Consider the following 15,373-nt stretch of genomic DNA (forward strand, 5'->3'; position numbering starts at 1 on the left):
GTTGATGGTACTCATCCTTTTGGAAAAAGGCACACATGAGACTCATCCTTTTGGAAAGAGGCAGTCGATAGTATGTTGATGGTACTATTGACAAGTACAAGGTAAGACTTGTTGTAAAAGGTTTCAAAAAAAAAGGAAGGCATTGATTACTTTGATATGTACTCGCCGATAACAAGGCTAATATCGATTCGAATGTTAATTGCCTTGGCGGAGGTATATGGTCTTGAAATTCATCAAATGGATGTGAAAACTGCATTCCTATATGGAGAACTGGAAGAAGAAATTTACATAGAATAGCCTTAGGGTTTTGTGGTTCCAGAAAAAGAAAATAAGATGTGTAAACTTGGTAAGTCACTTTATGGACTAAAACAAGAACCTAAGCAATGGCATGCAAAGTTTGACCAAACCATGTTGGCAAACAGATTCAAAATTAATGAATGTGATAAATGTGTTTATATTAAAGACACTCCAAATCACCAAGTCATTGCGTGTTTGTATGTAGATGATATGTTGATCATCAATAGAGACAACTCTGACATAAATTCTACGAAACGAATGCTTGAGAGCAAGTTTGATATGAAAGACCTTGGAATTGCGGATGTGATCTTAGGAATAAAAATTCATAGAACTCCACAAGGGTTGGTATTGTCTCAGTCTCATTATATTGAAAAGTTACTTGACAAATTCAAGTATATGGAATTCGGTATTTCCAAGACTCCATTAGACGTGAGCTTTGCACTTCGAAAGAATGAAGGTGAAAGTAGCTCACAATTGGAGTACGCAAGAGTATTGGGATGTTTAATGTATATAATGAACTGTACACGATTAGACATAGTATGCATTATAAGTAAGTTGAGTCGGTACACGAGTAATCCTAATAAAACACATTGGATGGCAATGAAAAGAGTTTTGGGGTATCTTAAAGACACTCAAGACTATGCTTTACATTATAATAAATATCCTATGGTACTTGAAGGATATAGTGATGCAAATTGGATCACCGGATCGAACGAAGTAAAATTCACGAGTGGATATGTATTTACTATCAGTGGAGGAACGATTTCTTGGAAATCGTCAAAATAGACTTGTATTGCTCGCTCTACAATAGAATCTGAATTTATCGCATTAGATAAAGCCGGTGAAGAAGCAGAATGACTCCGAAATTTCTTGGAAGATATTCCTTATTGGCTAAAACCAGTGGCACCATTATGTATACACTGTGATAGCCAAGCGACAATAGGTAGGGCAGGGAGCATGATGTACAACGGTAAATATCGTTACATAAGATGGAGACATAATACCGTTAGAGAACTTCTCTCTAGTGGAGTTATCACTGTTGACTATGTAAAGTCAAAGGATAATGTGTCGGATCTACGTACAAAAGGCCTATCTAGAGAAGGAGTTGAGAGGACATCTAAGGGAATGGGTTTACGGCCTAGGACAAGTCAGCATGGCGGTAACTCTACCTAGCAGACTGGAGATCCCAAGAGCTAGGTTCAAGGAGATCAAACAAAGTTGTGTCTGACAAGTTCAACATTGTCAAATACCCAATCTATTCCCATGATGTAAACAATGTTTAGTAAACAAGGATAAGACTTATGGTGTGAAGTCTTTTAATGATTATCTAAATTTAGAAGATTTGACCAAAACGTTTAATCTATAGGATCGAACGTTTAGAAATCACCTATGTGAGGGCGAAGTGAAAGCCGCTTCAAGGAGAATGTTAGTAAAGGCCTATTCTCTAAGATCTCATAAAATCGGGACGTGTTCATGGCTGAAAAGAACAAAACCGTGAGAACCATAAATGGTAAAAGGCTAGTTGTGTGACATGTGTTGTCTAGGTGTACATTAAAGCTCGACAGTTCAAAGATATCAAATCTACTGATTGACCGAGTGCATCAGATGCATGTTCACTATGGAAAGTTCAAAGGGAAACTGACTTATCCAGATGCAATCAGTCTTTGCTTAATGATCGCATACTTGTCCGTAAAATTTTATGAAAAAAGTAGTCATTCCACATTCATGTGGGGGAATGTTGGGTTCAATATGTATAAAAAGTGTGAATGGAAAATGGAGGAAAAATAGTGAAGAGAAATAGAGACACCAAAATGGAAAGTGTACTCTTTTAAGGGAAAGTTCACTAATTCTCCCACATTGGTGGGAGAAGGAAACTTTAAAGTGTTTATAATAAAAAGCACTTACTCCACATGGATTGTGAGGCAAGAACAAGGTGGTGCCTCGCGTTGTTGTCGTCGTCGCTCACTCGGCTCGGCTTCGGCTTCGGCTTCAGCTTCGGATTTGGATTTGGATTTGAATTTGGAAAATGATTGATCGAGGAGAGAAAGAGAGACACCAAAATGGAAAGTGTACTATTTTAAGGGACAGTTCACTAATTCTCCCATATTGGTGGGAGAAGGGATCTTTGAAGTATTTATAATATGAAGCACTTACTCCACATGGATAGTGAGACAAGAACAAGGTGGTGCCTCACGCCGTCGTCATTGTCGTTCGTTCGGCTCGGCTTTGGATTTGGATTTGGATTTGAAAAATGATCGATCAATGAGATTTATCTTTTTGGACAAATTTTATTTGACAAAAATTTAATCCGAAAATACCAAAGAAAAAAACGCAATAAATTTTTTCCTCCATTTATATGCATGCATGCAGTGGCGGAAACACTGTTTCAAAATGCAGTGCAGAAGCGAAGCGAATTGATGCTTCGAAAGAGATGCAACCCTTTAACGAAATGACATATTGATTCATGAAATGGTATGCCTGTTTGGAAAAGACACATTCTTTGGACGAACAGACATGATTTTCCAGGAAGGTTACACCTTTTAAGTGAACCATTTCCACCTTTCAGAAGAGGCACCTGATGGCTATAAAAACCTGTTTTCATCCACAGGTTTTCGTACGAAAAAAATTTCTGAAATACAAACTCTTCTTGTCTTCAAAAATATTATGTGTGATCAATCAAACCGTTGAGTGAGTTCGAAGAGATTCCAATTGTTTGAGGTACCACTACAACTGGTTTGTTTGGCCATTTTATTCTGGGAGACAGATTCCATAACCTCGGGTACAGTGAGGAGAATTATTCCTTAAGGACACTCCGTGAAGTCGGGGGACTTGACTTTAAAATTTTGTTTCATCTCATTTTTGAAAGTTAGCATACTTCTTGAATAGATTATTTATAATCTTGCCTTGAAGGTGTTAAGAAACTCCATAAGTGTTCTAGTTTTAGACTTGAACTTGTGTTGAAGTTATTGTTACATGTATATACAGATTCTTGTACCCAAAAACATTGTAAATAACACTTATAATATTCAACTTGAACTAGAATACGTTTCTACCTTTTGGAAGTTGTTGAGAGATCAGAATCTTTAAGTGAAAAAGGGAAAAAGAGCTACAATATATAATGGCTAGTAATAAAGAAAAAAAATGAATAACTAATTAGATGTAGGGGTGGCAAAATAGCCCATAAATCATGACCCACCCAACCTGTTTAAATTTGAACGAATTAATGACCCGCTTATTTTATATTATCATCAGTTTATACAAGCAGAAGTGTTTTGATTATAACACTAGTTATTATCATGACCATTAATTAGGAGGTTGACATAATTAATTAGTTTATTACTATTTGAGAACAAGTCAGAAGAGCTTCAAAAATTAAGTTCATTATATTCCTAGCTGCTTAGCATTTTCCTTAAGACGTGCTTAATAAGTCTACCATAATTTAATTAGAAAAATATATTGAAACAACTTAGTACCTATAAATTAAAATCATTGGTAATCCATCCACCCCTCCACACAAAAAATAAAATAAATAAAGTTATAGTCGACTTCAATTATATAAGTACCTGAAAAAAGTCTGCAAAGGGACTCATAAAGGATTGAAACATGCTTAATTAGTTCTTGCTCAACCAATTTAATTTGTTAGAGGTACTATGGAGGAAATTCCAGCGGTTGATGGAATTCGAGCAACTTCATTTAGGATCAGTGATTATCCAACCCCATCACCATCCGCTATTACCGCTACTTCTACTCCTCAAAAATTCTTAAAATGCTTTATAAGCGTACATTTCGTGCAAAAGGTACTTCAATTTTCTTTCTCATACTCTATATCCAAATTCCTTGACACAATTGGTCTGTGTTTGCCATCTTGATTGAACACAAGAATCTAATTTGTGTCTCGATTTTCAAGTTATATATAGAGATTGGATCAATAAATAATTGTCATGTTTGAACCTTCCAAAGTTGCTCGAATAATCAAAATGGAATTGTTCAAGCTTGTCTGATCGTCTATCATGTTAACTTGTCTGAAAATTTCATTTAACAGTGAAAATATATTGTTCTTGTGCGCAGTTGATAGCAGAGTTTGTGGGAACGTACATGTTGATATTTGCTGGTTGTGCTGCTATAATTTTGAATATAAACAAGGACAACGTTGTCACACTACCTGGAATCGCGTCTGTTTGGGGACTTGTTGTCATGGTTTTGGTTTACTCTGTTGGACATGTCTCTGGTGCACACTTTAACCCTGCTGTTACCATTGCATTTGCCACTAGCAAAAGGTTCCCATGGAATCAGGTAGAACAAATTATCATGGCCTTTATTATTGTTATTGTTGTTATCGTTGTTGTTGTTAATAGTGAATGTATATATATTATTGTGTAGGTTCCGGCCTATGTTTTTGTTCAAGTCGTAGGATCCACTCTCGCGAGTGGATCCCTACGACTGATATTCAATGGAAAAGAAGACCAATTTGTAGGAACAGTTCCAGCAGGAACAAATTTGCAAGCTTTGGTACTTGAGTTTATAACCACATTTTACCTCATGTTTGTCATCGCTGCTGTTGCTACTGATGATCGAGCTGTTAGTTCCCTTTTACGCTATCAATTTAATTTAATGAATAACGCATTAAACTACGTATATATATCTTATAATTTGTAATTGATGCAGATGAAACATTTATCTGGGGTTGCAATTGGTGCTACTGTTTCACTTGATATATTGTTCTCCGGGTACTACGTCTTTTCATTTCAAGTTTATACTCTCACTTGTTGTTCTTATTTTATCCTACTGTGGTATATGATTCAACTAAAAAGTGGTTCAGTTTTGTTAAAGATATGCATTATGTGAAGGATGATGTTGTTGAAATACAGGCCACTGTGGTATATGATTCAACTAAAAAGTGGTTCAGTTTTGTTAAAGATATGCATTATGTGAAGGATGATGTTGTTGAAATACAGGCCACTAACAGGGGCATCAATGAACCCAGCAAGAAGTTTGGGACCAGCAATTGTTACAGGTCACTATAAAGGGCTATGGATTTACATTATTGGCCCAACTTGGGGGGCCATATTTGGTGCTTGGACTTATAATCTTATGAGACAAACAAATAAGTCATGGTATGAATTTACTAAATCATTCAAAATATTAGATTTTATATACATTCGGAATTTACCTATGTCAGAAACTCACATGATATGAGATTTTAACTATGACTTCAATTGTTTATCGTCATATGTGTTTGACGGTTAATTTCACGTATGGTCACTGAACTTTTGATCTCCTGAAGGGGTGAAGCTGTGAAAGAGACGCAAAGCGCTATAGAAGTGTCCTCCAAAGACAAGGTAATATGCAATTGTGGTGAAGGTTGGTCATGCATTGTATCCAAGACTGATGAAGCAGAAGTTGGAAACATCTTCTTTGAATGTGCTGAAGGTTGCCTTTGTATTGTTGATGAAACAAACACTCTAAATAAGCATGTATATGTATATGAACAGACAAAAGGAAGAAAGAATTACAAAATGTATATTTAAAGGCATCAAAGGACCATCATTGTAACATTGGCTTAATGGAAAATATGATTGCATATTTGCATCATGTGATGTAAATTTGGCGTGTACAAGACATCTTTGCCTTTTTTTTTTTTTTATCTGTATGAGTTTAAGATTTATGAAATAATAATATATTTACAGAATGCTTAACATGTAATTTTTAAATAACTATCTATAGCCATCATTTGTAAGATGGGAAAGTTGTAAGTAACTGATTATAATTAATGGGTTAAAATGCACTTATTTTTCTCTTTATAGAATAAGGAACGAGTTTGTTTATTCGGAGAAGAGGAGGTTCCGACTAATAGTGTGGTTGATAACCCATCTCAAAAATTATTTTATTCTTTGATTTTGTTCAGAATAAATTGACCCACATAAAATAATCCATAATTCAAAATTAAATCCAAAATCCAACAAGCATATATATATATATAACTTAAATATTTTCATATGCAAAAGGTCATTTATCTCTTTCCTAATTATCTGTAGATGTTTGTTATAAAAAGCTATCAATTAGAAGTAGTTTTTAAGTAACTTGATGGTATTAAAGTTATTTATACTTTTTATAAGTGGAAGTATATGAACCAAAGACTATCCACTTTGTACCTAGCTAGTCTTGCACATAGACAAATAATGTACCAACTATATTATAACTACCACTCATTATTTCTAATTTTCTTATATAATCACTCAGTTTTCATATCCATTATTTATCCCTTTTACTTAATGATTACCTTGAGTTCCTATCATATATTAGAAAAATTCATGACGAAGTGATTTTTTTTTTTTTTGATACTTGAATCTAAATTATTGATTAGGGTAGTGCTATTATTATACCGACTCAATCGGACAAAGTAATTTTGAGTTCTTTAAAAATCTAATATTTTAAAAGGCTAGAATTTTAAATTTTTAAATTTCAAATCTTGACTCTACCTCACATGCATTCAATTCTACTTATTATTGTTTGCCTTTCAAGTGTTCACCAGATAAATTTATTTTTATGCTATAGATCACAAATCACAATTACAATAATCAAGACTCATGCAACGAGCTCGACCTCTCTAATGTGATACCACATATTGCACCAACTCAGCTAGTGAGTCTTTTTCTTTTTCGTTAGTATTTGGAAGGAAGCAAATTTAACTACGGCACTGAAAGAGTTGATTAGACCAACCCAAAGTCCAAATCCATCAAATCGAAATATTTATAACGTGCTAGATTTTGACTCTTTCATTTTGTTCACTAATTAACCTCTCTTCTCGTTATTTTTTTCTCTATAAAAACCAGATAGACTTAAACCATTTTTCTCATTACAAAAATATTATTCCATCTTTCTTATAATAGCCGAGTAATTTATTAATTAATTATTAGCAGTGATGGAAACTAAGGAAGGAGGCATTACAGATGTTCCAACTGGATCAGAAAACAGCACTAAGTACGAAGAACTTGCTCGTTTTGCTGTCCAGGATTATAACCACAAACAGGTTAATCTTGTTCATTTAAGGTTTAGATTTGATGGATTATTTTCCTGTTTAATTTCTGTATTTGATTTTGTTTGATTATTGTGTTCTAAGGGATCGTTTGGTAGGACGTATAAAAAAAAATAGTTCATGTATTAAGTGTGGTATTACTTAATACTATATTTGGTAGAATTTTGAACCTAGTAGAATTTTGAACCTATGTATTACTAATACTATATATTTGGTAGAATTTTGGACCTATATGGTATTATAGGGTGTATTACTAATACATCCTATATGGTAGTATTAGCAATACATGAGTTTTAATATCATGGGATTAGTATGTATAAAGACAAAAATATCCCTCAAATTCTTTTAAATATTTTTTTTATTTTCTTAATTTTATTTTTTATATTGGTACTAATAAATTTATTTAAATAAATTAGTTTACAAATTTTATTATTATTTACAAATGCATCAAATTTCATTAATTTTTTTCTAAATCTTTTTCAATTTATTCAATGTGAGTTACTTCTTTTTAATTTATCAAGATAATAATATCCCTCCAAATAATTTTAATCATAAAAAAATTACTCCATTAACTTAAAAAAAATACTTATTGATCAAAATTCGAAAATAAATTGCATGATTGCATGCAAGCTTTAATTTTGTAAATAGGATATTCATAAATAAAAATAATTTTTCTACTTAGTTTTAACACTCTACCGAACACAACTTTATGTTAATAATGATTCTATTGTCTCATTCAAAAGTTACATGTACCTCCTTTAACTTAAAAATACCACAAAATGAGAACAACAAGCAAATGATAAACAAATAAAGAAAAGATAACCCCCAAAAAAATTGCAAGTGAATGATTAAATCTTAAAATTATTTCAAAGTAAATAATTAGTTATATTATTCATTTTTTTATTTAAAAAAAAGGAATAATAAAGTTTTGTAAAGAAAATACACAAAATTATAATATATTAAGGGTATTTTTGTAAACAAACAAATATTCTTTTTAAAATATAACAATATATATTGTTTTCAATACATCAAATCAAACATTGCATAAAAAATAATTTCATTATTACTAATCTCAATATTACTAATCTTTGTACTACTAATCTCAATATTACTAATACAACTTATTTAATATTATCTTATACGCTCTACCAAACGACCCATGATGTTCACCTACTATTCATTAGATTAATACCAACTGTTTCTCGCTATGTTGTTTGATTGTTGGTTTTGCACTATTCTTTTTTTTTTCTTTTTTCAGTCTTTACGGTTGCATGTGCTCTGGTATTACTTTACTTTACTTACCAGCTGATGGTTGTAATATCGGCTTTTAATTGTTTATTTGGGGGTGTTTTTGTGATTTCATATTTTCTATTTTAAATGAAATTATTTTATTTTTATTTTTAATTTGTTATATAATTGAAAATTACGTAAAATTATTAAATTACAATAATAAAAAATTTAAATTATTTGGAAGCGCATAAAAAATTTTGATTAACTTAAAATTCTATCAGAGGAACATAAATTAGAATATATTATTTAAAAATTTTGTAAAAAATAATAAAAATCACAAAAATTAGCAAATTAAAAACATTGAAAAATGTATGAAAAAGTTGTTTGACTTTTAAAATTCTATCAATGTCATATAAATTGTTGAGATGGAAAGAGTAACATATATTAATGAAAATTACATAGAAAATCATATAAGTAATAAACTTAACAATTTAAAATATCTAAAACTATATTGTGACAAGTTTGATTAACTTTCTCAAATATTTCATCAATGACACATAACTTGGGACAAAAAGAATAATATATAGTATCTGAAAATTATATAAAAGCACTATAAATCATTAATTAATGACTTAAATATTTTTTTAAAAAAGGGGACTTTCTAAATTTAATCTGTGCCACATAAATTGAGATAAAAAAAGTAACATACATTGCCACATAGAACCAAACCGTAGATCGAGTCAGACTGAAACAACTCCACTAATGGTTTGATTTGACTTGGTTTGAATTTGGAAAAAAAATATTCGACTACAATTGATTTGGTTTGATTTTAATTAAAAAAATCAAATCAATCCGAACCAACCCGATATTACATTTATACAATTTTTAAAAATATTTTTTGTGATGTAATTTATAAACATTTCTTAAAAATTTTATTGTTTTTATCTTCCAACATATTATTTTAAGTCAAAACTTAGAATTTTGAATGATCTGATAAGTTTTATAATCCAAATCAATAATAATGCTAACAAAAATGGTCAATTAAAACACTAGGAATGATAATAATATTGACTATCTTTTCTTTAGTTTGACATAAATACATTACCTAAATTTATTTTTCTACTTAATATTTAATTATGTAATTAACTGATACTTATTAGACTTGTTTTGCATGACTTAATATTTTTAAATTATGATTATTTTATTATAATTTATTAATATGCAATATTTATTTTATATAATTTTATTTTTATTTTTTGTTGAATATTTTATAGTCATAGCTCATTTCATATTTTTTGTTATTTTATTAAGGAATACCTAAGATAGTTGTAATTTTGATAGGACTTAAGAAATATTTGAAGCACAAGTAAATTATATGTTTGCACAACGATGACGATAACAATAACAATATATCAAATGTATTTTCACAAAGTGAAGTTTGGAGAGTTTAAAATGTACACAATCCATATCTCTACCCCGAAAATGAGATAGATGAAGCTATTTGCAGAAAATCAAACTCTCATCAAGATAAAAGCTTAGATTCAACCAAATAAGTTAGTAATATATATTCTCATAAAGTGGAGTCTAGGCCCCTAGGAAAGTCAAAATATACGCAATAACTTGGGGGTGGTTTGGTAGAGTGTATAAGAATAATACAAAATATAATGTGTTAGTAATATTTGTATTAGTAATACTTGTATTAGCTATGTTTGCATTAGTTATATTTGTATTTTTCTTATGCAGTGTTTGGTTTGATGTATTAGAATAACATGAATTAAATAATTTCTTAAAAAAAAAATTCTACAAAAATATCCTCCATATATATGTCGGAAAAGATGTGAATTTTTTTTTAGGGATAATACTGTCTTTAATCATGTTAATGCATGTATTAGATCCAATGCATTGCTAATACTATGGATTTTGAAGTATTAGTAATACACACATTTATACACAATAGAGTGTATAACTAATGCAAGCATTAATTATAGATAGAGTGCAAAAGTATATCAAACAAGATATTAATAATACACATTAAACTAATGTATGCATTAATTTTTCAATATACTCCACCAAACGACCCCTTATTCTATAGGTATAACTTTGTAGGTAGGGGCGCAGAGGTAGAATGTGACTTGTTATTACTTATGGTCAGATGAATTTAATAACTTTGGCTCCAAACTCTTTATGTATGCTAAAGGTTCACTAGATTAGTATACATAATAGATTTTGAGCATAGTAAATTAAAGGACAAAGGGTTAAATTTACTTCTCTACTTTGAAAAAGAGCTAAATATATCCTTTGTCATACTTAGGGGTCAAATTTTTCCCCGCTATTATACTTTGGGGTCAAATTTATTCTTATACTTTAAAAAATTGGCTAAATATGTCCTTCGTCATATTTTGGGGTCAAATTTACCCCCGATGTCATACTTTGGGGTCATATTTATCCTCATTATTAAGAAACTTTTCACTTGTACCCTTTGTTTTACAGAAAAGTCAAAATCAACGTTAAATTACCTAATTTCTAAAAATAAATCACACTATAACTTGATTCGCCTGATCCGACCCTTAAAAAATACACAAACAAATATATATCTTTGTCAATTTTTTTGGTCGAATTTTCTCAACGAATAAAAATACTTCTCTTTCAACGTGCAACATTGGTAGGTTGTTTACAAATGAACAAAGTGTAAAACAAAACGAGATAACGTAGAAGCATGGAACTAGAGAAAATGTCTATTACAAACTCTGCTTTTATTCAATTATGTTCAAATTTTAAAATTTGGTATGCAATTCTATGTGCATCTAGATTCTCGAATTAGTGAATAAATTTTTCAAGCAAATGACATGTTGAAAAAAATTGTATAGATCTAAATTTCATATAAAGATAGATGAATGAATAAATGTCACAATTGGCACACATGGAGATCTCTTAATTCAATCATCCAGATAAATATCCAATGGCCCAGTCTATTGCGCTGAACCATCAAATGTCATTTTTCATGAGTTTTGCATTGATGAAAATCCATGAACTGAATGAGGGATATATTTCTTTGTGTTTGCACTTATGTAGATCATTTTATATGAATTATGCACTGATCAATATCCAGTGGCTTAATCTCGTTGGAAAAAATTGTCCAACAGAATTGAAGGGCAAATAATTATTTGTGTCTTTTTTTTGGCTCAAGTCGGATCAGATAGGTTAGATTAAAGTTGTATTTTATTTTTCAAAAAATGAGGTATTTAATATTGATTTGAGCTTTACTGTCAAGAAAGGGTACACATGAAAAGTTTCTTAATAATAGGGGTAAATTTGACCCCTAAGCATGACATGAAGGGTAAATTTGACCCCAAAATATGACGAAGGACATATTTAGCCAATTTTTTAAAGTTGGGGGGTAAATTTGACCCCAAAGTATGACAACGAGGGCAAATTTGACCCCAAAGTATGACGAAGAGTATATTTAACTATTTTTTATAGTAGAAGAGTAAATTTGCCCCTTCTCCCTAAATTAAATGTCTAGTCATCATTTATTTTGGGACAAAAAAGAATAATTTACAAGTAAATTTATAGCAGTCAATTGTACCTCTAATTAATAAGCTTTCCAAATGCACAAACTTCAAGCTTGTTTAAATCTTAGGCAGATACTATGAAATACTTACTCTGTAATGTCTTCAAATCAAAATCAAAGATGAATACAACATATAAAGTTTATGAATTCTGAAGTATATTACAACACAAAGTTCAAAATTTAAGTTATTGAATTCTGTCAAACCGTACTTTTCATGCTTAACTAGCTAGTTTCGCCTCTGCTTCAAATGCATTGCTCCCGGGGTTCTTTATTCTCATGGTACTGCCTCGCTATCGGTCACCCAGAAGTATTTAGCCTTGCAAGGAGGTCCTTGCTGATTCACACGAGATTTCACATTCATCGAGAAATTTCCGTTAGCTTCTCCATCCTTACTCTTCAAGGATGGTTCATGGGATAGCTAGGACAAAAAAAAAATAAAAAAAAATGGAGATCATGTACAATAATAATCCTATATTTGATGTCGATTTATCCACACTTTCATTCCTTTGTAAGTAGATTATTATTCTTTCATTTGAACAATATATAGGCACTTGTATTTCAGAATGCTTTGCTGGAGTTTGTAAAAGTATTGAATGTGAAGGAACAAGTAGTTGCTGGAACAATGTACTATATAACACTTGAAGCAATTGATGGTGGAAAGAAGAAAATATATGAGACCAAGATTTGGGTAAAGGAATGGGAAAATTTCAAGGAAGTTCAAGAATTCAAGCTTGTTGGTGATGCCCCACAAAGCTAATTAAACTATATTTGTTTGGCATATGAAATTAGTCTATGTATATATGTTGGTGGTAAATAAATAAAGCCCTTTGTATGTGGAATTAAGTATTTGAATGTTGTATGGTAAGTGCATCAAGAAATTGAAAATGGTACTTAGTTTATCATGTTATGTATTTTGTGTGATATTGAGTTGTATAGAATGTGTTTCTCACAAAGGAGTACTTTTGTCTAGCTCCATTATGGTTAATTAATTAAATATAGTTAATTTTTACTTATTACTGTTGATACACACCGTATGAAATGATAAATAATAGAGATATCATTATTATATCACTCTTTGAATATAATGAATAAATATTTTGGAATAATATATTGAATAATATTATTTTTAAATTGAACAAATATTGTTAGACATCTATTTATTAGATAGTGGATAAGTAAAGATGGAGGTACAAAAGAATAGCTATTTCTGTCTCACACAAGATAATGGACAATCTAGGAATATTTAAGATTTTTTGGCTACATGCAAAATGAATAGAAAAAAAGAATGATCTTTTCATAATTCTTATATGTAAAAATGAAGATATTTTCTAAAAAGGACATAATCTTTTTCTTTTTAAATGTAAATGGCATGCACATGTTAGAATTTTTACCCCGATTTTCATACTAAATTTTAAGTTTTACTTTTTCTTCTAAGGAAATAAAAGTTATCATAATTACTTTTACTTTTTCTGAAAGTAAAAAATATAATTATTTTCATATTTGGCTAACCTCTTTCTTGGAGGAAAGGTTTTGGACATCTATAAATAGAAGACTCCCGTTCTCATACCATAACACAATAGCATCCACAATGTAGTCTTTGTTTAGGGGGAGATTTCTCCCAATAAATTTTAGGATTTTTAATTTTATTTTTAATATGTAGGCCGTTTGGCCAAACCATATCCAATAATATATTTTTAGTTTAATTTTTTATGTGTCGTCTGATTTATCATCTTATGATTTGCAAACTAAAAGTTTCCGCATGACCCCCTCTCGATTTCGAACCCAACAACACATTATATTATATTTCTTATACAAGGGATTAAAAAACAAGCATTTCAGTTAATTGAATTTAAATGTGCTTAGTAAAACACCACCAGATATGTTGTTGTTTAACACACCGCAAGAATTAAATTATAATTTAATAATTGAGGGTCCAAGGTATTGTTTTTTCAAAAAATAAAATAAAATGTCAATACTTTGTGCATTCCTTCGAGACAATATTGAATATCATTGTCCTTATGATAATCCTATATGTATCATCTAGCTTTCGTGAATTTACAATACCTTATCATTTTTTTACAAAATAATTTGATGAATTTAATTAATTATGTAACCAGTTTTCGATTAAAAGTATAGATGCAAGATGGAACACCCATTTTTAGATTATTAAGAAACAAAGCTACTTTGTCAGTTTATTAAACAACTAACTAATTTCATTATAAGATAATGTTTTAATATTAAAAAACATTACTTTAGGAAGACATGTCGATTCAAACTCGAATATAAGTACCGATCAATTTTTGACAGAAGTTGGTCAAAGAAAACATTTTAAGTAATTAAAATGAAAAGCTTTGATTAGGTCAAAGTCAAACATGAATATAACTTAGGTGACAAATATTTTTAACACAAATCTTTAAACTACAAACATGATTCTAATTTCTAAGCATCTAGAACGTGCCCCCAACTGGGTCTTCACGTGAATAAACCCAAAAAAATAAACTATGTTCTAATATTAAAAAATTTAATTAAGATAATGAATAGATTAAAATACTCAAAATAAATATATAGAGAGTAAATATAGGGAATGAAAATTGAACCTGCACCGTCATTTTGGAAGACTGATATGCAAAGTCTGAAGATTAATAAGTACTACAATAACTGTATTAGATTAGATCTCTAGTGAAAAGAGATAGTTATAATATTTTACTAATAATTAATTAATTTTAATGTTCACTTCCATGTTATTTTATTAAAGATAAAAATATCAAACTTCAACTGATAGAATTTTGCGTTTTCAATTTCGCTAATACCAAACTCATGTGAATATGAATTTAACCGACTTTTAACTGTTTATAAGCACATGATTGCTCCCCCTTTAATTGTGCTTAAAGAAATAAAAAGTTAATTTAGTCCGATGATCATTTTGAGTTAATATCAGTTAAATAATATATTTTCTTTAACAAAATTGAGTTAATAAAAGCTACCAATTTTAGTAATTTTGTTAATAACAATTTTGGTACATATAGCTCGAATAATCAATTAGTAACTTTAATAATTTATTAACTTTCCCTATCAACATTCTAACAAACAAGGACAATCAATTTTAATGGACGAAAATTTCTTTCGGTCTTTTTTTAAAGAAAAATTGAAGGTACGGAAAGAAAAAAATGGTGAATTACTTTACTACTATATTATTTTACCTTTTACCTTACCTTATTTTATAAGAGGGAGTTGGCAAC

At 30.1% G+C, this 15,373-nt stretch overlaps 2 protein-coding genes across 3 annotated transcripts; both read left to right on the top strand.

Moving 5' to 3' along the window:
* Nucleotides 1–3,800: 3,800 nt before the first annotated feature.
* On the top strand, nt 3,801–5,916 carry LOC107874665 (nodulin-26). Its single transcript, XM_016721424.2, has 6 exons — nt 3,801–4,094; nt 4,366–4,590; nt 4,678–4,875; nt 4,963–5,024; nt 5,253–5,411; nt 5,582–5,916. Exons 1-6 carry the CDS (start codon nt 3,948–3,950, stop codon nt 5,823–5,825), a joined length of 1,035 nt encoding a protein of 344 aa, XP_016576910.1. The 5' UTR covers nt 3,801–3,947; the 3' UTR covers nt 5,826–5,916.
* Nucleotides 5,917–7,042: 1,126 nt separating this feature from the next.
* LOC124899353 (cysteine proteinase inhibitor-like) lies at nt 7,043–13,087 on the top strand. 2 transcript variants are annotated; one of them, XM_047414012.1, is made up of 2 exons: nt 7,043–7,327; nt 12,697–13,087. In XM_047414012.1, the coding sequence occupies exons 1-2, from the start codon at nt 7,220–7,222 to the stop codon at nt 12,889–12,891; spliced, it is 303 nt and encodes a 100-aa protein (XP_047269968.1). In that variant the 5' UTR covers nt 7,043–7,219; the 3' UTR covers nt 12,892–13,087. The 2 variants fall into 2 exon arrangements, with proteins under 2 accessions (XP_047269968.1, XP_047269967.1); XM_047414011.1 differs by having other exon boundaries at nt 7,069–7,327; nt 12,682–13,087.
* Nucleotides 13,088–15,373: the final 2,286 nt, after the last annotated feature.

The sequence above is a fragment of the Capsicum annuum genome, chromosome 6 (genome assembly GCF_002878395.1).
Source record: "Capsicum annuum cultivar UCD-10X-F1 chromosome 6, UCD10Xv1.1, whole genome shotgun sequence".
NCBI lineage: Eukaryota > Viridiplantae > Streptophyta > Magnoliopsida > Solanales > Solanaceae > Capsicum > Capsicum annuum.